The 22551-nt window shown below is 43.2% G+C and overlaps 1 protein-coding gene across 3 annotated transcripts in view; it reads left to right on the forward strand.

The window, feature by feature from the left end:
• Positions 1-318: 318 nt before the first annotated feature.
• The window catches only part of FBXL20 (F-box and leucine rich repeat protein 20), a 46074-nt gene continuing 23841 nt past the window's right edge, over positions 319-22551 (forward strand). For 2 of the 3 annotated variants that reach the window (XM_062595840.1, XM_062595842.1), the window contains exons 1-2: positions 640-817; positions 16881-16942. In XM_062595840.1, coding sequence (XP_062451824.1) covers positions 776-817; positions 16881-16942 — 104 coding nt within the window. In that variant the 5' untranslated portion in view covers positions 640-775. Of the gene's footprint in view, positions 414-639; positions 818-16880; positions 16943-22551 lie in introns of those variants that run through there. The other variant, XM_062595841.1, reaches the window with a different exon arrangement.

The raw sequence follows: 22551 nt of genomic DNA on the forward strand, positions 1-22551 counted from the left end.
GTGACGGAAAGCTGTCGGGGGCGCCCAGCTCCACGCTCGATTTTCCCGCGGGAGTGACCTCACCGTGACGTCACGGCAGCGGCCTGTGATTGGCCGGCGTCGGCGCCCAGCTTGCTCCTCCCGGAAAGGGGGCGGGGAGGGGAGCGGGACGCGCCCCCCCCCCCCCCCCCCCCCGCCCCGGGCCGCGCTGGCTGCGGGGGGGGGGGGGGGGGGAGGAGAGCAGGGCTCCGGCAGCCCCTCCCGCAGCACCACCGCGGGGGGGGGGGGGTGTTACCACCCTCGCATCCCCCCCCCCCCCGGATATACCGCGGACGGGGAGGACTCTCATCCCCCCCCCTTACCTGCGGGTGCGCGTTGCGGCGTCGCTTCCCCGCCCGCCCCCCCCCGGCGCGATGGGCGCGGCGGCCTGCGGGGTAGGTGCGTGCGGCGGGGGGGGGGGGAGGGGGGAGCCACAGGCGGCGCGCGGCACCGGGGGGGGGGGCAGAGGCACCGCCCCCTCCCCCCCCCCCCCCGCCCCGAGCCGCCGCTGCGGCGCGCGCGCCCCCGCCGAGCGCAGCCCCCCCCCCCCCCCCCCCCCCGCGCCTCGCGCCGTGCCCGGCGCCGGCCAATGAGCGCGCGCGTTGCTGGCAGGTGCGGAGTGTTTTTGTTTTGGGTTGAAGTTGAGGCCGGAGGAGACGCCGCGGCGGCGGGCGGAGGCCGCGGAGCCCCGGCGCCCCCTTCCCCCCCCCCTCCCCCTGCCGAGCCGGCCCCGCCCGCCCGCTGCCTCGGCCCCGCCATGCGGAGGGAGATGAACGGGGTCACTAAGAGCCGCTTTGAGGTGAGGCCGTAGCCGGCCGCGGGGCGTGAGGGCCGCCCGGCCTGGCTGAGGCGGCGGCGGGCGGGGGGAAGAGACCAGGCCGCAGCCCCCTTCCCCCCTCCGGCTTCGGGCTGTGCAGCGACACCCCTCCCCCCCCCCCCAACCCGCCGGGCACCGCGGCCCCGAGGCAAAGCCGAGTCGGGGGGGGGAGGTGAGGGCTGGCGGCGGGGGGTTGTGTGTGTGTGTGTGTTGGGGGGGCCTTGCAGCCGCTTCTGCGTGCGTGCGTGTGGCCTGCGCGCGGGGGGCTGTCAGTGCCCCCCTCCCCCGGGTTCGGTGCGTGTCCGTCTTTACTCGTTATGTATAAACTTCCTTTTAGGGCCGTGTGGCGGGGGAGGGCTGCGCTGCTGCTAACGTGTTGCTGGCTGGTCGTGTGCACGCTTCGGCCAAAGTTGATGATCGAGCAAGAGACATGCAAACGCTGCCTAAAAAAGACCCCCCCCCCAAAAAAAAAAAAAAAAAAAAAACAGCTAGTTTAGATCGCCGTGGGGTTGAGGAAGGGGGTGACGGGGTGACGGCGGCCTGAGAAGGGGAAGGTGGCCCGGCACGTATTTTTAGAGCAGTAGCCGGGAAAGCCATGATTGCGGGGAGGTGGGGGATGGAGAGGACGGAAGGAGCAGGGATAAACAATAAGATCTATTCAAAGAACATGGCACAAAGCACCCGATGAAGCCAGGGTTGCTTCCAGCTCTTCATTGTTGTAACAGCTGTCTTCCCGAAGTGGGGGAGGAGGTTGGTATCAAAAATGAGAACAACAGCAGGGTTTACTTCTCGTTGTTTTAAGAGGCTGTTGTGCAGGATGAAAAATTCTACCTGGTTATTCTCTCGACTGCATAGCTTGTGTCGTATGTGAAAACAACACAGGAGGGAAAGAGTGCCCTGTAAAGAGACAGCAAAAAAAAAAAAAAAAAAAAAAAAGTATGGCTACATACCTGTTCCTTAGAGAGGGGATGTAAATACTGTGAAAGAGAAAAAGAGAAATACTGGCTAATGGTAAGCTAAAGACTGCCTGATTCCCTAGTGCACAGAGGGGAACAGCATTGAATTCGCCAAGAAATTGACTGTGGAGCTGAGAAAACTGCAGGAAGTAATGATTTTCCAATATTGCACATGAAATTATTTCATCTCTGTATCAAATCCATTGTCAGCCATTATAAATGAGCAGCAGAGTGTCTGCTTGTGGTTTCAGCTTTTAACAATACTATAAAATTCATGTTTCTGCAGTATCTAAATGATTACAATTTTGAATTAAAGCTAGGAACTCAGAAATAGAAGGCTCCATACAGAAGGTGTTTTATCTGTGGTTGCTGTTTTTAATATTCTAGTCCATTCTTGGATGCACAGGTTTTTTTGGAGCATGGTGGTGTTTTGTTTTGCCTTTTTTATTACTGCAGAGTGGCTTGTTATTGAGGAGAGTGGAGAATAAAAACACATTGGTAGCAGTCTTCTGTAGGGAAATTTCTTCTGATCCTGCGGTGACCTTTTTTGCTTGCTTACGCTTTGTTTTGGAATATGAGAATTCTTTCCAGTGTTGGTGAACTGTTGATCAGGGTTATACCGGAACAAGATTAACCCAATTCATTGAAAAGCGCTGTGGGGAAGTTTTGTGTTTTTGTTTTGTTCTTTTTTTCCTAGAATTGTGTGTTACTTTTTTCCTATGGCTAAAAATGGATGAGTTGAAAATAAACTCAAAGAGTATTTGAGATCTAAATTAACACTTATCATCGAAAAAAGCTCTCTTCTGTTGTGATTTTTTTTCCTATATATATATATATATTTGTATAGGAAGTCAGTGTTATAGAAAGGCTTGCTTTGAACTACAAAAAGTACCTTTAAACATTAGTCTGTGTGGATATATTTTTGTTAGTAAGTTGAGGACATGGATATACTGGCATAGTTTTGTTAGCCCTAATGCTGAGTAGCTCTGACTCACTCACCTGTATATCTTCGAAGAGACAAGTTTTGTTTCAATACACTGTCTGTTTTTGCTTTTAATATCCTATTTTCTAGTGAAAATCTTTTGGTCTGAAAAGTGTTAGTATATTCGCATTATAAACAGAACCCTTTTGGGAAGGGGAAATAAGGGTAAAAGTTTAGTGATGCTTTTTAGAAAATCATTTGTAACGTGGTGCCTTAAAAGTAAAATTTCTATTCATTGACAAGAACATACTTTGTAGTGTAATGGTTCATATCTAATGTGACATAAGGACAATTATGCAAAAATATGTTGAGACTGGAAGCTGCTATTCAAAGTTGTTGAATATCTAAGATCAACGAAGACAGCACTAGATTGAATGCTTGGTGATTAGTCCTCTTCCCACATAGCCCTGTACGTTACCTTCAGATCAGATGCAGAATTGACTGCTGTGGTAGTTTGCCTGACTAACGAGTGGTAAGTAGGGCTTTTAAATGTCTAGTCTTATCTTGAGCAAAAAAAAAAAAAAAAAAATGTGATGCAGAATTATGACTAATATATATTATGTCTCTTGCAGGTTTTAAATAACAAGTGAATTATTGAGGGGAGGTTTGGTTCAGTTATTCAGGCTTAGTTTATTGTCTTTCATTAAGCTACGTAAACAGATTTCTGATCTATTACTGGGTGAATTTTTTATTTTTAAGTCCAATTGAGGTTGTGTTTAATAATCACTTCTTTTGTAATAAAATATGGAAATAGAATATGGGTTATGCTTCTTATATTTGACTTTCCTATGGATTTTCAGTATGTATGTATAGCTAGCCATTCATTCCAGAAAGAATGGAACTCTTCATTTAAAATAAAAGAATGAACGCTCTGGCATGCCCAGCCAAACAAGAACATATTCTAAATAGGTCCCTTTGTAGGAAGTGTGGCCACCACAGAGAAAATAACCTCTTACCATAGCAAAGCAAACAAAATAGGGAAACACTACCCAGACTACCTCCTAATTTTCTGCAGTACTGGGTTAGTATGAAACATGCCCTGACAGATCGCAATCCTGAGTTGTATTTGGGGTTTCTTTGCTTCCTGTAATACGTGATACGTGATGAACTACAACTAAATAAAAAAGAGGAGGAGGTGCCATTTCTTGATGCTTTTGATTGACTTGTACTGTATGCTTTAAGAGTTTGTGTACCTTCTAGAGCTCCAGTTTCTCATCATTTCTTTAATGTCTGGCCCAGGCCCTCATCTGGAGGCAAAGTCTTAGGCTCTTCCATTGCTTCAGTTTCTCTTTTGACTTATTGTGAAACCCACATCAGCAAAATACTTACTAACTCATCAACAAAACATCATATAAGAAGGTCTTCTAGGGAGAGTGCTCCTCTGAGCTTTCTGGTTTTCAGAGCGGGATGGATGTGGTTAGGCAGCATCGCTCTGGGATTGTTAGCACTTACACAGGTGCAAGCACAGAGCTCGTTGACATGATCTAGCACAGAATTACCTGTATGATCAGCAACAGCATTTTGTAGAAATTGTGACCTGTCGATTATGAGACCAGTTGTGGAGCAAGTTTTGAGTATCTTCAGCACAAACAAATTCTTGGGTTTTAAGCTTTCTCTGTGCAGGGATCTTTTGCTCTAAGTTTTGTATTTCACTGAGCCACGTTGTCAGACTTAAATAATTATAGTTGTCTTTTTTTCCAGGCTATGAGCAATACATGTAGTCTCCACTGTATCCTTAAAAAAAGAAACAGCCTTTCCAGCTTCCTCAGGGAGTCTCCAAAACCTCCAATTAGGAGGCGTTGGTTTTGGCTGTAAAGCTTTCCTTTATGGGACAGTTTGTCCTGTCAAAGAAAAAAAAAATCTGAACACTGGAGATGTATTTGAGGAGTGTGTGTGTGTGCTAGGCATGCAAAACCCTTCATCCTGCAGCAGGACTAATGTATCAACTCAGTGCATTTCACAACATTTGGTATCTCGGTATTTAGTATCCTGAATAGGAGGGAATTCTGACTCCTCTAAAGTATGCTGATAACCTGCATAGTTCTTAAATCTTGCTTGAATTTAGATCTACCATGAAATGAGGTAAGCGGAAAGCAAAATGGTATACTTAAAATGTGTCAAAATCTAGTTGCCTTCTAGTAATTAATCCTGTGTTCAGGAAACTGAATTGAATAATCTCAATTACTCTAGTCCCATTTTTTTTAATCTGCTTGGTTCCTCTCTCAAATATTGTTTCCATATTTCAAGATTGCTTGGCTTTGTGATACAGAGTTGATTCTTTTGGGTTTGTCTTTGTTCATTTTGCATGGCTGCTCTTGTGCTCCTTTCTATCATTAGGTCTTTGTTATTTCAAGTAATGGAGGTTGTGTAAACAGACGGACACAAAGTGGACAGGGAGTATTGATAACTCTTTGCATCCCAGCTGCTGCTCTGTCAGAAACTTGCCTGATGCTATACTTACCATGACATTTCATTTTATAGCAGTAGAAGAAAAGAAACTGCTCCGTTGCACCAGAAAGGAGCACTGATGCAACAGAGTGAAGACACTACATGGTACAGTTGAATCAAAACAATCTTCTTTTGGCAGGTATATAACAACATGGCTCATAAGTAATAAGAAACAATGCCAAAGTCGTCTTTTTTTCCTGAAACGCATTTCTTTACCATACAGTTGTTTTCTCTCCTTACTTGCTATTTTATTTTGGTTTCATTTCATGCCACACTTCTGTGAACAGTGACATTTTGTTGACAGATGCATAATATAATCTTACTTTATTGTGTATCAATTGATTGTTTAAACTTTAATGTAATAGGAGAGGTAAACTGTAACCTGTTTCATGCAGCCACTGTGAAGGTCCTGTGCTCCGTACCCTAGTAATGGAAAGAAAAAATTAGCTAGATTTGGAAGGAAAAGTCAGTTTAGTTGAGCTAAAAATACCTGAGCCAAGCTGTAGGAAGACTAGGAGGGATTAAATGGGAAGACAACTTTTTGTTAGAGGAGGGGGCAAAACGGAGGAGAGGTGTAAATTGTTCCTAATTTGTCTCCTTTGCACTGTGTGCTGTGTTTTGCAATAGTGGGTGCCCTATAGGCAAGTTGCCAAAAGCTGAAGAAGGCGTAATATGGAGGAACAAGCTCATAAAATTCATTGGTAAACAAAGGCTATTTCCAAAACCACTTATAGGGACTTTTTATTTGAATCTCTCCTCTAAACTGGAGGGGGGGGGGGGGAAGTGAATTCAGTCTCCCAGCTCTGTCACCCTGTGGCCTTTGTACTGGATGGCTGCCAGCTCATCCCTACCATAGCTGGAGAGGCAGAACAACAGCTTTGCAGGTGGTGGATTTAAACAAATGTGTGCTTTGAACTTAACTCATGTCACCTGAGAGGCTAAACTTGGATGCTGCAAATTCTTTTGTTTTTTCTGCCCAAACAGGATTCTATTCTTGCTCCTTCCTCTGCAAGGAAGTGTACTTGCAAGCTGGGCAACAGTGTAAATCCTGGCCCTATCAGCATGAAATACAAGCAGAAATGCCATAAAGGGGATATTTGCCACACCTGCTCTTTGACACATGTTCAGTGGAGGCATTTGGGGTTAGCATGGGATTATAATTCTTGTCCTTAATTTGGCTTGAGGTGTGTTAAAGGCGGTCATGTTAGTCGCAGTGTGTTTTCTTGTGTTCGGGTTGTGAGGGCTTTTCTTGCATGCTGCTGAAATCAATGCTCCTTCTGTGCTGAAACAGGGGTTCCCCAAAGTGGTTTTACTTGGTACTGCTAGTTGTAGCAGCCACAGCAAATGATAGCTCATGGACATACGCACCCTCAAGAAGAGGCATTTGACTGGGCAGTGTTCGTCTCTTGTATAGAAGCTTGCATAACAGGGAGAGAGCTAGAGAGCCCTTATGCAAGGACATGTCTCATTTTATTTTAGATACCATTATTAATTGGAGACCCAGGATAGATTACATAATTATTGTTTTTACTACTGGGTTACCTTGCTCTTTATTTCATTTGACTCATGCCATTATGAAAGTCAACTTGATGAATGTTTTAGCCATATTGATATAGTGTGAAATACTTAACTATGCAACTATTTGCAGGGGCCTAAGTTTTCTGTGTGGCTGGTAGCGGTATATGTCTACCTTGCTGATCTGCAAGTTATGCTTTCAGGTAGATAAATCTATTATTTATGGCAAAATTCCTTGGTGCTCTTTTCTCAAGTTCCATTGCAAATAAGATTATTTAGACACACAATCACTTGACTTTCTTTCCAAGTATATGTGTGAATAATACCATCAGATCCTGAGTAACAGCAGAATACAAACTTGGTAGTGAAAAACTTCATCACTAACATAGAGTTACAGGCTTTGGAGATGGGGCAGAACTAGAAGTAATTTGTTTATCAAATAGGCTTATGCGAGTGGTGATAAACTGCTGTATGTACTTGAATAACAGGAGTTTCACTTTTGGCCTGAAAGTACTGAAGCATGTCTCTATTTTAAAGAGAATAGTCTGTTCAAAGAATGTTTGTAGTGAACAATTACCCTGCTGAAGTAAACTTTTAAAAAGACTGAAGGAAAAAAAATGAACATGATGAAAGTAGATGTCTTGGGGCATGGTTTGTGGTCATAGCTGTATCCCTGCGAAGTCAAGAAGTCTTTGTCTTATTTATACTCTTCCTATATGTTGATCTTGGATATTGTCTTTTGAGCAGTGGTCTATTTTTAAAACTTTGAAGGGTGTGTGTGTGAGAAAGCAGTATCATTTTAAATCAAATATATGTAAGAGGTCATAAAATACCCAGATGACCACTCATAGGATGTTGAGGTTTTTAATGGAGCTTAAAAAAAGTAGTCTCCCAAAAACAGCTTTGATGATGTCATATGTGGTTACTTTCTCCATTGTATTTAAAATACGACGGCAGCTAACTTTGACCTCTACAATTCTCGGATGTGTTAGCTATCTTTGACGTTTTCAAGGAGTGTTTTTCATTCAGCATCAGATACAACTTCTGGTAAAGACAAAGCCGATTAACTGTGAGCTTCTGCCTCCCCAATCTGTCACCAAGCTGCTTCAGATTCCAGCCTGCATCTCTGCCAGGACTGTCCAGTGGAAACTATTCAAATGTGCGTCTCTGCAGCCTGTGTCAGCTGGGAAAGGTCGGGTAACTAAAAATGCTGAGAATGGCTAGTGTTGGTGTTGTCTTTTAACGTGGAATTTAAAAATGAACCCACTGAGGTTTTTCAGTACAGTTGTGAGATGCTTTCTGGAAAATTGTCTCAAAGCCAAAACTGGGATAGGAAGAGCAAAACAGATGAGCAGAAAAACATACGAAGCACCCTTTTGGTATCTCACAGCAGTTTCTAGTTTTTTAAAAAACAGGATCTAGTTAAAGCACCCATGTGCTTTCAGATGAAATTTTATTTCTTAAGTCAGAAGCAGTCTTCTAGTATTTCACCTCCACTGTATATCTGCCTTCGGAATTTTAGCTTTCTGAATGCGATGATGTGATCTTGTAAATTTACTTATTAAACACTTGATGAATTTCTTCCTCTGTGGTATTTTCTGCCTTACGCTGGTATGTAAGAGGTGCATGCAGCAGGAAGAACTCTACCATGGGGTGGATTTCTGCAGGGCTTTGCCAATTTCTTGATCACTTTCATGCTTTTAGCATTACTGGTTCAAAAAAAAACATTGGCAAAGAAGTTGTTTTTTTAACTTCACTGCTGACTGCAGAGCACAGTCAGGCAGCACAGAAAGACGGCTTATCCATCCCCAGGTATTCTTTATCACCAGCAGAAATTCAAGCTTTTCTAAAGCAATGACAAGCAGATGAAGAAGGAGTGATGACAGTATATGTTGACTAACTTGCATATTGAGCTATTTTTAGGAATATTAAGCCTATAATAAGCCTTGCTGGCCAGGATCTATTTTGTATCGTTTTTGTACTGCTTAGTCATGGTTTTGTTTGGCATTTCAGTCTGGCTCTGGTTCTGAGCCAGGCTGCACTCTGGGTGAAGGAGTCTGTGAATATAGTATGTGGAATGAGGGCGGTTGTCTGTGTAACTGGCAGTTGGTTGATTCTCATTCCCTGGTTCTACTGACACAAATGCTTAGAGAGGATACAAGAGCACTGAGACTGCTAATGATAGAGCTCATCACAGCAGCGGCTTTATTCAATAGACAGCCATTTTCCTAGGAGACTTAATGCAGATTAAACTGAAGGGATTAAAAAAAAAAAAAAAAAGTCCCTGTATAACTGAAGGCTAAAAGGAAAATTCACCCAATCTGAACTGCTCATATGTGTTAACAACTTTATGGTATATATCACATGCTCCTAAGAGCTTTGTATTTAGCTGTTGCTTTTATGTGTCTTCTCTTTGCAGTATAATTATTTTCATCACCTCCTAAAAGGCAGTAGTGCAGCCTGTTTAAACTTCTGCTTTGCTTAAATCGTGTATTGGGAAGGGAGAACCTCAGAACAGATACTCCAAGTGCATCATTTACATTTGAGTTACTTTATCCCTGTACTGCACTTAAGAAATGCAGAAGCCTATTCCAAAATGAACAGAACTAGAGGCAAGGTGTTAGTATATGTTGAGTGTTTGTAAGAAGTCACATCAAAGTTTCACTGAGCTTTTACTGCAAAGGAAATGCATTCTTCATTTGGTATTTACTGTGTTTTTTTTTTTTTTTTTTTTTTAATTGACTAGAGTTGCATGCCTAGAGCTAAACTTGGTGTATGACTTGTCTTGTTTCAGTGACTCTGTGCTGGGCTTGTTCATTAATTCCGTGTGGACCATAACAGATAAAGGTGGTATGAATACTGCTAGTAATACTAGAGTTTTGGATGTAAGCCAGCTGCTGAAAAGCTGAACACCTCCTCACCGGGCATCTCCGTCTCATCAGGATTTAAATTCTGTGCCTTGAATGAATTTGCAGAGATATGTTTCATTTCTGCATGGATATGTTTCATTTTTTTCCTTTCAGAATAGCACAAAGTTTTATTAATAGGTCTGAAAGTTAATTTGTAAAGTGTCTCTGTGATACAGACTGGGTGGGGATGTAAACTGACAAAATATGCTGGTTACATATAGGAGCCTCAACTTATGATGGCAACTATTGATTTCCCCATCTTTCCTAGCTTAAAAGCAACAATTTCCACATGCATTACTTACTGTGTAATATTGCAGTCTGTTTTCTGTGTGGATTTTAATTTCTTAATTTCCTGTGATTATAAACAGTTGTGAAGAATCTGGCCAGCATTTGCTTGTGGACCAAGAATAGTGGGCACCTGGTCTAAACAACAGCCAAAATTTTATCCTTAGCTAATGATGTGGCTTTGTCTCTGACAAAGATGTCTCATGACATCTTTTATTTCATGTTTTATTTCGTGTTTGAGTTTATTTTACTCAGTTTCTGTTATGCAAGTAAACAAAGTATTTTAAAACTATTAATCAATTAAAATATTAAGTATATACTTAAGAGAATACTTTTTAGATTTGCATTGGCTATTTTGCATTAGGTTTGCTTTATATTAAGACAGTACTGAGAAATGTAGATGGTGTATATACTTACAGAAATTTATAGTTATTCCACACTTCCTGTTGGCCACCAGTATGCATGCCTCTAGTTTCCTGCAGTCATGATGATGGTGATTATTGTTTTGTTTTTTTAATTGAAAATTTACGTTTGTCTTTTCTCACTCTGTCTATGTTGACATGGTCTTACACTTGACCATTGCAGTATGCAGTTTTGTCAATGCTTTTTTGGTTGTTTTGAGATTTTTGTGTCATGCTGGAGAGGCTGTTAGGTGGTTGGGATTTTGCAGGCATACAGTGTGCAATGCTATTTCTCACTTGGATGAACATTAAGATGAATAACCATGGGTCTCAGTGTGACAACTGACACAAGTTCTTTTGCTGGCCTTTTAGCTGTTAACTCTGTAAAGCTCCAGATAAACTTTGTCCTCTTTCTCCTTTGAGCTTTGAATTTTCTGCGTTAGAAGAAAAATGTTTGGGTTTAAAGTCCACATCAAGGCTAACACTTCACGTTCATTCTGGGGGTTTGACACTGATTCTTTTAATCTTAAGGCTTGTGTGTTTTTTTTTTTTAATTATTATTATTTTTTAAAGACCAGTTATACCCCCTATGCTAAAAGTGGATGCAGTCACAGTTGAAAACCTGTTGTATTTGTTAGTAGTGCAGTAAATACTTCAAGTTACTATATGCAACAGCTGTATTGCACTGTCAGCTACCCAGTGTTTAACTTGCATCAAGTATAAACATGGACAATTACTTGATGTCCATTTAGTGTTAATGGTAACACGCTGCTTATCCAACTAAATATACTGCTATTAATTTAACACTTTAGGTTCTGCAGCACTCCTGGATGATACAGGCTTTGAAAACCACTGCCGCCTTCCCTCTGTGCATGGCAGTGCGTTTGTCTGCTTAAAGAGCGCACCAAGGATGCTGTTCCTTAACTCGTTGGTGTCTATAAGAATATACTTTTTTATGTAAAAAGTAGTTCTGCAGAAAGGGAGTGAAATGATTGGTATGTGGACATGGATCTTTCTGGGAAGTCTCTTCAGTCAGATTGAAAATGAATGAATCCTTTTTGTGGTTAACCTTGAAAGGTTATGCCAGTAAATTCTCTTGTTTGTGTTGACAAAGTAGAATTTTAGTTGTGCTGTGAGATAACGCCTTATATTTGTTAATTCAGGTTCCTAAGTTCCAGCCTCTGAGCTGCTCTGGGTATGTGAATCTCCATATCCTATGGAGATATGGATATATATCAGTTGTAGACTGCCTGTGTTACATTGAAGACCAGCTCTGTCTTTTTTCTGTTCCTCCTCTTCTAGAGGACAAAACTGTGCGTGTAGGAGGGGGAATATGAGGAATAATGTTGTTGTTCAGTATCTTCTGTCATATAGACAAGGCATTCTGATGTGTCTTTGTATCTAAACTGCACTTGGAGAAAAAAGAAGTCTGTGCTGTTGTTCTAGTGGAAAGTCTTTTTGGTATGCCAGACTAGTAAACTATTGTTCACTTAAATGCAGCTAATAACTTCAGAACTGCTAGAAGAGAACTGTTTTGAATATTTAATGTATAATTAAGTGTGTCATTTGTATTCTGTATGTTAATGTTTCTAGTTATTTCCAATAAACTGTAAATTTTGAAATAACTCATTAAGAAACTTCCCAACTCTATTTTTCACAAACACAGAAAAGTGAAAAACAAAACTCTTTTGTTTCTCGTAGGAATACCCCTCCAACCCTTGTTCAACAATAAAACTAAAACCATTACCAGATGTGACATTTACAGGAAAGAATTGCCCCCTCCCTCTGCCACCTCAAACCATGGAGGAGCTCTATAACCAAGAGTCTGTTCAGAGCTGGGGTACTCAGGAGCTTCTATTGCTTTGCTCAGACTATCCATAAGCTTGGAAAGACAGTTTTGTGCCAGTGTGTATTTGGAGACTGTGTGTGGAATTTGGTGTACCTAGAAGGTAACTGTTCTGTAAGAAAAGATTTAAATTCTGCGAAAACCAACGAGTAAACACTCGGTAAAGAAACTTTTACTTGCTACTGTGGAGTAAGTAAATCAAAGTGATATCAACACCTCCATGTTAAAACAGCATCTTTTTCGGATGGAAACTTCATTTTAAGATACGACAAAATGCTCAGTAGGCTATGTGTGGCTTTACCGAGGGGAGCTGTAGGTGCTGGCTGTACCACCTTCTGGTATTAACACTGGCCAGTGTGACATACACTTGTGTCATCCAGTGAGGGAAGTTGCACAGTCATTGCATGAATCTGTCCAGCACACGCCAAATATTGAACCTGTCAGGGCTGGGCAAAACAGCCTGGTACCAGACAACATACAAACCTGAAGGAAAGAACTGAGACAAGTCTCCACACTTGTGTGGCTTTTGAAGCCTGGTTGGTCCATGACAGCACAAGGCTAACTCAGAGGGCTTTAAATGAGTGGCTGCAATAGTGACATGACATTCTACTTTGTTTTAACTCAAATAATGCATGTTTATTGAGAGTTGCTTCACTTAGCTTGCATCAGCTGTTGTTCACGTCCCTCTTTGCATGTATGACAAGTACTGTACATATGTAGGTGTTCCTTGTGGAGGGACACTCATAATTATACGCTGTGATCCAGTCGTGATCCATTGCATGCTCAGCTGCAAGTGCTGCCATCTGCATCCTGGGTTGATGTCATAAAACATGACCCAGTTCAGATTACTGTGCCCTGTAACGAATGGCCGATGCATCCAACGCCTGAATAGCAACTGTATCTTCTAAACTGTTAGTGGTGATTAGCAGTAGATAAATATGTTAATATTAGTGCTGCACAGGACACTTGCAAACTGTTTTTGGTCTCTCAGAGCAGCTGTATCGAGCTAGTTTGCAAAATTTAGTATTCTGAAAGCCAAGGAAAGAGTTATTAAATAAACAATACATGTTTTACTAAGTGACTTCAATGTGAAAACAATGTGTGGGTTCTTTTTTTTTTTTTCTTTTGGGCTATAAGAACTAAGATGATTAAGGGATTGGAACATCTCTCATATGGTGAAAGGCTGAGAGAGCTGGGATTCTTCAGCCTGGAGAAGAGAAGACTGAGGGGGGGTGGATCTTATCAGTATGTATAAGTATCTGAAGGGAAGATGTCAAGAAGATGGGGCCAGACTCTTTTCAGTAGTGCCCAAGGACAGGACAGGAGGCAGTGGGCACAAACTGAAACACAGGAAGTTCTGTCTGAACTTGAGAAAGAACTTTGCTCTGAAAGTAACAGAGCTCTGGAGCAGGCTGCCTAGAGGGGTTGTGGAGTCTCCATCCTTGGAGATACTCAAAAGCTGTCTGGACATGATCCTGGTCAGTATGCTCTAGGTGACCCAACTTGAGCAGAGGAGTTGGACTAGATGATTTCATGGGATCCCTTCCAACCTCAACCATTCTGTGATTCTGTGACTAGAAGTCTAGAATAGCCTTTACTTTTTTTTTTTTTTTTTTTTTTTTTAATTAGATTTGTTCCTGTATGGACTTGCCAAAAAGCCTCCAACTTATTGGTATATTTAAATCATTGTGTGTTGCTGTGACTTAACACTAGGAAAGAAAGTCTATGAGTTCCAGATTTGCTCTGTTGCATGTGTTGTTGCTGGGTATTTCCTCCTTTGAATTTCAGCTGGGGAGAATAGGCAAGGATTCCTTGCTCTAACAACTTTGTATTTGGGTTTTTCTACTTGTCACGTATCGCACTGCTCCCAAACTGAGTTTCAAATATCTCCTAATTCCAGCCTGTTTTTTGCCCAGCATCTATCATCTGAGCACCAAATTTTGGAGGAAATCTTGTGAAAATATTTAGGTCTGGTGATGTATCCTGGCACTCCTCGGTTAAGGGTGAATTCCAGAGCTGAGGTTCTTTCACTGGGCATGTCCTGCCTCTACCCTGTTGCATTTAAGTCCAAGGACTTTAAGAAGATAAAGAAAACAAACCTTCTGTTAGTGTAGTACTAGTCAAAGGGTAGTTTCTATAGAAAACAAGGCTTTGGTTTGCACTGAAAGCAAGATAAGCTTGTCTACTGAGCAATGTAATGGGTGGACCATGGGGAAAACTTGAAGTCAAGAAGTTATCTGCATTTTGCTCCTAGTTGTTTCTAAGTGTCCTTCATGTAGAATTTCAGGTAACAGCAGATCGGGTCTATTGCTTGGATTTTCCCAGTAAAACTTCAGTTTGGAAAAAGTCTGACTAATACAGAGGAATCAGAAGCAGCCAGGCAGCCTTCTCTAGAACCTGTATTTTACTACTTTGTGTACCTTGCCTGCTCTCTTCCAGTCTAGTTCCTTTTCAGAGAGATGCTATTAGTATGTGACTTGCTTCTTTAATTTCTCTCCTCCCTTTAAGTGAAGGTGTTGGAGGATGTTGGTTCAGATGCAAAGCTGTCTGGATGATAATGGAAAAGAATGGGTAGATAGCATGTTTACTGTTCTGTTAATTGGGAGAAGAAATTTGTGTTCCCATTTTCCCATGAATAATTCCTCTGCCTGTGTATTTTTCTTTAATTACAACTTTATCCAAAATGTCCTTTATTTCCCAAATGATCAAGGAAGCCATCTGGTCAGGTGACAGTCCCAGAATACTGCAAGTGCATTTGTTCCTTTTACAGCCTAGGCCATGTCTGCCCTGATCCGGGGTGGCAAACTTGGGCTTCTGTAAGGCATCGGGGAGCATTCAAGCTCAAGCGTGAATGCAGTTTGTGACTTGAGGAAGTGTTTTTGTGCCCTCGCCCCAGAGGGAATGGACTTTATATAACTGCCTGTGCTAGCTTTGCAAATGGCAAAACTTGCATTTAATTATCTGCAGAATGGGCTGAGTAGTGCCTGTCTAGTGGACCGTTTAGGACTTGCTAACTTGCGATATCATCTAGGGGAAAGTGATAAATGTGTGTGGGGAGGGGAAACAGCACTTGTGTGACGTTTTTGAAAAGAACAGCAGAGTGACTTGAGAGCTCATGTCCTGCTTTGACAGCATGCTTCAGTATCTTGAGGTAAAGAAGCCAGTTGTGATTTAAGTTGATTTTTTTTTTAATGCAGCTTTTAAATTTTATACTCTCTAAAGACATTGTTTTTAGCATTCTCTGTTCTCTTACAATGTATGACTGTATTGTAGATTTGTTATCGCTGGTTGGAGCGCATTAAAAGGCAGGCATGCTTAAGGCAGCACAGTAGTCTTTCACGTTAAGCTATGATAGTTTCCCTGATATGTGATGGGGCTGGATCGATGTTCGGATGGGGAATGTGTGTTGCCTGGTGAGGCGCTCGTCCCTCAGAATGAGGCCCAGCATACATCTTCATAAGCCACTAAGATCTTACTTTCCTTTTTTAACTCTTAATCTGATCCTCTGCCACCTAAGTGACCTAGCTGATGCTGATTTTCTTTGCTTTGTGTACGTACAACTAAATTGGTTCAGACCACTTAATCAACCGATAGGAATCGACCTTTTTAGACTGCAATTTCAGTTAGTAGCTTTCACCAGGTGTGTAACTCAGGAAGATCAACTTCTGATTGTTCCAAGAGGTTAGGAAGAAACTTTATAAATTAAACTAAATCTCCTTCTACTTATTCACAATATCATATTTGGAAATGTTAAAAGTATGCTTCTAACTGGAGAGAGGTATCACAACTCGGCAGTTGGTTAGTGCACGGATAGATTGCTCTTCTCCAATCATTCCTCCCACAGGCGTAAGTGTGTGGAGGTTTTTTGTTTTCTCACCATGGCAAGACAATACTAAGTCTTTTAAATATATGTAGATATTCCTCAAAAGTTAATGCAGATTTGTAAACTCTTTGGTCAATATGATAATGATTGTCATATCCTCTAAGCTTTTTTATGCAAAACTGCTCCAGGATCCTCTCTCCTCCTGGTGCAGCCCCAAAGATCACACCTCCCTTTTAAGCAATGCTTCATGGTTTCTGAAAGCAGTGCTTGTCCTTTCCCTCAAAGCTCCTCAGAGCCGTTCTCAAGCAATTTGTTTGAAGAATGGTGTGGGCACTGTAGTACCTTTTTTGTTAGGCTCCTGTTTATCGGCACTCTTTACTTTCCTTTTCTGTTACAGAAACCAGTCCTGGAATGCCCGCGTCCTCCGTTTGTTGGACATTAGGGTTGCTTGATCGTTCTTGTCGTAGCCTTTCTCTCCGGCCCTTTTTGCCATATGCTTGGTTGGTGCATTGTCATGCTTTCCCGTTTAAAAATGCCTGTGCTTTGGTGCTGTCATGCACCTTTGCAGAACCGCAACACAGACCGAGGCCTGAAGTAATGCAGCAGGTGATACCTTCCTACAGTTGTTGCGAGCCCATAAACACCTGCTGACTGCTGTTTACTTTGATAAATAAACATCCCAGTTTATATTCCATCCACCTATGGTCCAGTGCAGGAGTTTGAAAAATGTAAGCACAAAATTTATCTTTTGATTTTATTGGACCAGATGTCTCTCTTGAAATGGCCTTACTAACCAGCAGTTTCTTCCCTAGAGTAAACTAAGTTTGGTTTTCCTAATGAATATATAAGGCTAAATGGTTTAAATTGTTTCTGTTTACAGATGTTCTCAAACAATGATGAAGCTGTGATCAACAAAAAACTTCCAAAAGAGCTGCTGCTTCGGTAAGCTGCCTTTGAGTTTGTGAGCGTGGAGACTGTGTGTGTGTTGTCTATTGTTACTTGCAGCCAGCAGCTGACTTTGCTAGTATGCTCGTAGATCATGAGCTTGGATTGTTTCACTTATGAAACCATAAAAAAAAAGCAAATCAATTACTATTTTTCAGTTTTTTAAATGTTAAATTAATTTGCTGGTTGCCTGTCCCATAGATGGAAGAACTGTATGACTAAGCAAGTCCTTAATGAAAACAAAGGGTAAGTATAGGCTAGTATGTAGAATAAGATTGTGCCTGTTTCTGTAAAGTGTTCCATTAAAAAAAAAAAAAATCCATGTGAATTCTCTTGTTCTGGTTAAGCCTGAGCAAACTTTGTCCTGCTTCTTGTGAACAGGAACGAGACGCTCAGCACTTGACAGGATGGTCCTGTTGGCTATGATCAAATGGATCAGACTTTTTGGATGTTGGTATACAACTCTGCCCTCTCCCTATGCTGCCCTTACACACGCACGTTTTGAAGTTTGTCTTTCCCAGTGCCGGAATAGAGCAATTGTGTGTGATTGTACCTCAGTCATCAGTTTGATGTCTTTTAATTTCATGATCATCAGTGATTTAAGCTGAGATGCTAGACTGTAAACAGTGAGAGGCAATTGTAGGTGGTAGCTTGAATTATTAAAACTAACAAAGTTCTTACACTGCAACTGCAAGAAACTGTGTAATACTAGCAGCATTTAACGACAATAAAAAGACTGGGGAGAGAAGGTCTGATACAGGAAATGACTCCTAGCTGACTTGTGAAATAAAGTGAATAGGAAAAAAAAAAACATTTGAGAATGACTCTTTTTCTTTTCTTTGATTGTACTGTCTCCTCTGTTCTCTGTAATAGCATCTTCAATTTCGTTCAGTTTCTTTTACTCCAGTGCTATTCAGCTGAGAGCAATCTTCAATTGAAATAACTTTCTTCAAAATGTATGGCTTCTGAAGTCCTCCTTGCTAATGCCATACTGTTTGCTTTTTGATCCTAGTATATGCAAATAATCATCCATGCAATGCAGAGCTTGCTGTGCAAAAGAGGTCAGCATTCAGTAGCTGGGAGAGACTAGCAACCTGTGGGAGGATCAGGATGGAGTAGCAAACAAATAGCCCAGATTGGTTTATGTTTGCAGTTTTTTTGCAGATGATGGCAATTGTCTTCACCTAGCACTTGCCCAGAACTATTGATATGGATGTGTTACAGCAAAGGGGAATTCGAAGAGTGAGAAAGCACTTCTGGATTTTCGGAAAGAGACTATTTTTTTTAAAGCTCAAAGGGCAGGCTAACGTGGGGGACACTGTTGTGGGTGTCTAGTACAGGCCACCTGATCCGGAGGAGAAAGTTGATGAGGCCTTCTATAGACAGCTGGAAGTAGCCTCAAGATCACAGGCCTTGGTTCTCATGGGGGACTTCAACCACCCTGACATCTGCTGGAGGGACAACACAGCTAGGCACAAACAGTCCAGGAGGCTCCTACAATGCATTGATGACAACTTCTTGTCGCAAATGGTGGAGGAGCCTACGAGGAAGGATGTCCTGCTGGATCTTGTCCTTACCAATAGAGATGGACTGGTTAGAGATGTGAAGGTTGGGAGTAGCCTTGGCTGCAGTGACCATGAGACGGTGGAGTTCAGGAACTGCAGGAAAGAAGTAAGGCAACAAGCAGGATTGCAACCCTGGACTTCGGGAGAGTGGACTTTGGGCTCTTCAGAGACCCCATTGGTGGAATCTCATGGGTTAAGGCTCTAGAAAGAAGGGGGGCCCAGGAGAACTGGCTAGTATTCAAACATCACTTCCTCCAAGCTCAAGAGCGGTGCATTCCTATGAGTAAGAAATGCAGCAAAAGGGGCAGGAGACCTGCATGGGTGAGCAAGGAGCTCTTGGCCAAATTCAGACAGAAAATACACAGAATGTGGAAGAGGGGACAGGCTACTTGGGAGAACTGTACGAATGCAGTCGAAGTATGTAGAGAAGCAGCGAGGAAGGCTAAGGCCCATTTAGAATTGAATCTGGCAAGGGATGTCAAGGACAGCAGGAAGGGCTTCTTCAAATACATCAGCAGCAAGAGGAGAACTAGGGAAAATGTGGACCTGCTACTGAATGGGGCGGGGGCCCTGCTGACAAGGGATACAGAGAAGGCAGAATTACTGAATGCCTGCTTTGCTTCAGTCTTTTTGCAGCCCTCATGAATCCCGGAGCCTGGACACGAGGGAGAAAGTCTGGGGAAGGGAAGACTTTCCTTTGGTTGAGGAGGATAGGATTAGAGACCTTCTGGGCAGGCTAGACATCCACAAATCCATGGGCCCAGATGGGATGCACCCACAGGTACTGAGGAAGCTGGCAGATGTTGTTGCCAGGCCACTCTCCATCATCTTTGAAAGGTCCTGGAGAACTGGAGAGGAGCCTGAGGACTGGAAGAAAGCCAGTGTCACTTCAGTCTTCCAAAAGGTCAAGGAGGAGGACCCAGGTAACTATAGGCCAGTCAGCCTCACCTCCATCCCTGGAAAGGTGATGGAACAGCTCATTCTGGATGTCATCTCCAGAGAGATGGAGGAAAAGGTGATCAGGAGTAGCCAGCATGGATTCACCAAGGGGACCTCCTGCTTAACCAATCTGATAGCCTTCTCTGATGGAATGACTGGCTGGGTAGATGAGGGGAGAGCAGTGGACACTGTGTACCTTGACTTCAGCAAGGCTTTTGACACTGTCTCCCATAACATCTTGCTAGGCAAGCTCAGCAAGTGTGGGTTAGATGAGTGGACAGTGAGGTGGATTGAGACCTGGCTGAAAGGCAGAGCTCAGAGGGTTGTCATCAGTGGCGTGGAGTCTAGTTGGAGGCCTGTGGCTAGTGGCGTCCCTAAGGGCTCAGTATTGGGTCCCGTCCTGTTCAACTTCTTCATCAATGACCTGGATGAGGTGACAGAGTGCCTCCTCAGCAAGTTTGCTGATGATACCAAGCTGGGAGGAGTGGCTGATATACCAGAGGGCTGTGCTGCCATTCAGAGAGACCTGGACAGGCTGGAGAACTGGGTGGAGAGGAACCTCCTGAGGTTCAACAAGGGCAAGTGCAGGGTTCAGCACCTGGGGGGAAATAACCCTAGGCACCAGTAAGGGTTGGGGGCTGACCTGCTGGAGAGCAGCTCTGCAGAGGACCTGGGAGTGCTGGTGGATGACAAGTTGACCATGAGCCAGCAATGTGCCCTTGTGGCCAAGAAAGCCAATGGTCTCCTGGGATGCATTACGAAGAGCGTTGCCAGCAGGTCGAGGGAGGTGATCCTGCCCCTCTCCTCAGCCCTGGGGAGGCCTCATCTCGAGTACTGCATCCAGTTCTGGGCTCAGCAGTACAAGAGAGACATGGAGCTACTGGAGAGAGTCCAGCGTAGGGCTACAAGGGTGATCAGAGGGCTGGAGCACCTGCCCTCTGAGGAATGGCTGCGAGAGCTGGGCCTGTTTAGCCTGGGGAAGAGAAGACTGAGGGGGGATCTTACCAGTGTGTATTATTTCCTGAAAGGAGGGTGTCAAGGGGATGGGGACAGACTCTTTTCAGTTGTCCCATGTAACAGGACAAAGGGGCAATGGGCAGAAATTGAAGCACACGAAGTTCTGCCTGACCGTGAGGGGGAATTTCTTCCCTGTGAGAGTGACGGAGCACTGGAACAGGTTGCCCAGAGAGGTTGTGCAGTCTCCTTCTCTGGAGATGCTCAAGGGCTGCCTGGATGCAACCCTGTCTACCATGCTCTAGGTGACCCTGCTGAGCAGGGAGGTTGGACTAGATGATCTCCAGAGGTCCCTTCCAACCTTACTGATTCTGTGATTCTATGGTGGGGCTAAGCAGATCAGAGTCTAGTATTGCTGATGCAACAGAAGCAGGATTTGACCTTGCAGGATGGTAACCAAACACCCAGGTAGGCTAGAGGCAGATTGGGAAGAGCACTGGCACTTACAGCAAAGAGTTCATATGTGGTGTAGTGGGAGCAGGGAATCGGTTGAAAAGAGCCAAAGCTGGGGGATGACTGAGATTTTACGTGACCTTCAGGGCAACAGGTCTGAAGGCACCAGTGTCCCAAGGATCAGGGCCTTAATTAGAGTATTCTGGCAGATTGGTCAAAGTGTAATGATACTGAGTGAGACCAGGAAGCACTTTTGGGACTGTAGGAGCTAGCTGGTATTGAGCAATAGAGAAGTTTGCTAGACAGTAGGATTTGGGAAGTAGGAAGGAATGTCCTGTCCCAACTAGGGAATTTTTTCAGTACAAGCCATAGTGTAACTGAGTTCTCGACACTATGCATGCTTTTGATATAGGAAAATGTCTATTGTGTCTTCATATAACTAATTATCCTAACCTCCTAGAGAGCAGAGCAAGTGTTCAGGGTTGTGTGGAACTTAGGAAAAATCAGGGGATGGAGTTTATAAATGTTAAAGTTCATAAGTAATGATTTTGAGAGTTGGAATTCACTGTTAGCATACTGTGAAAATTAATTAGTGTGGATTGACAGTGCAGCCTTTGAAAGAGTAACTTGGATGCATTTATCTACAGGAATCTCCTGTAAATGAGTGTCACTGTCTGCAAGACAAAGACTTATGTGTTTAAGCAGTGCGGCTGTGTAACGTCTTGTTTTCTGGTTTGTTCATTCTGAAGATGGCATTGATGTCTCGTGTATGTGGTTGCAAAGTGGAAAGCTGTACTTGAGTGAAATAAAGGGTAGGAGGATATAAAAGGGGTGAACAACAGCCTTTGTCACACCCCAAGATGTAGAAATGTGAAACTCCAGTGTGCTCCTGTTCAGGAGGATGGAGTGGATGTGTAAAGTGCTCAGGAGGTCCGACTGTCATCAGAAATCATCCTTTTAAACGTGTCCATGCTTCAGTTGTCTTGTCGTGTTCTACCCTACTGTATTATTGGCAAGCAGTAAAGTTTATTGTGCGTTCTGTAGGTAAGTGGGAGATGGGATTATTTGTAGCCTGTTTCCCTAAGAGCAGGATTCTTTAACCAAGGCTCCCCTGCAGCATGTGGGTTGAGAGATCAAATGATGTGTCACAAATCCATGTCCTGGTGCTGTATACCTGCTTCAGCTTTGTAGTCTTCTGCCAGCTGATTTTTTAGAAGCTCAGCCTTTATAAGTTAAAATATACCCTCATATGAGCCAAACCAGAAAAAGGAGGAATTTTGTTCGCTGCCCTCTCATTCACTCACTGCTGCCAACTCCTCTTTGGGCAGCATCTGGATTGTTGACTCTAAAAGATGAATTTGTGATCCGCACTGGCCCTGGTTGTGGTTGCTCCCTCAGAAGGGGCATCGTGTCCCTGGTTTCCCTGTGCTGGCGTTAATGATAGCCTGTTGAAAAGGTGCATTCATTCTTTGAGGGCAGCCTGCCAGTTGCTTTTTGAGTGCAGGCCAAACCCCAACTGCAAGCTTGAATTTTCAATGGTAATGGTGGTCTCTGCTGGTTCCCTGAAGAAGGTTTACTCTTGGCATGACATGAGGCTCCTAAACAGCTTATGCTTTTCACAGTGAGACAAAACAGGCTGCAGGAGTTTGCCTTTTTCTTACTGGTTCACAGGCAGGTCAAGCACTTTTCAGTTCT

Source organism: Rhea pennata, chromosome 26, assembly GCF_028389875.1.
Source record: "Rhea pennata isolate bPtePen1 chromosome 26, bPtePen1.pri, whole genome shotgun sequence".
Lineage (NCBI taxonomy): Eukaryota > Metazoa > Chordata > Aves > Rheiformes > Rheidae > Rhea > Rhea pennata.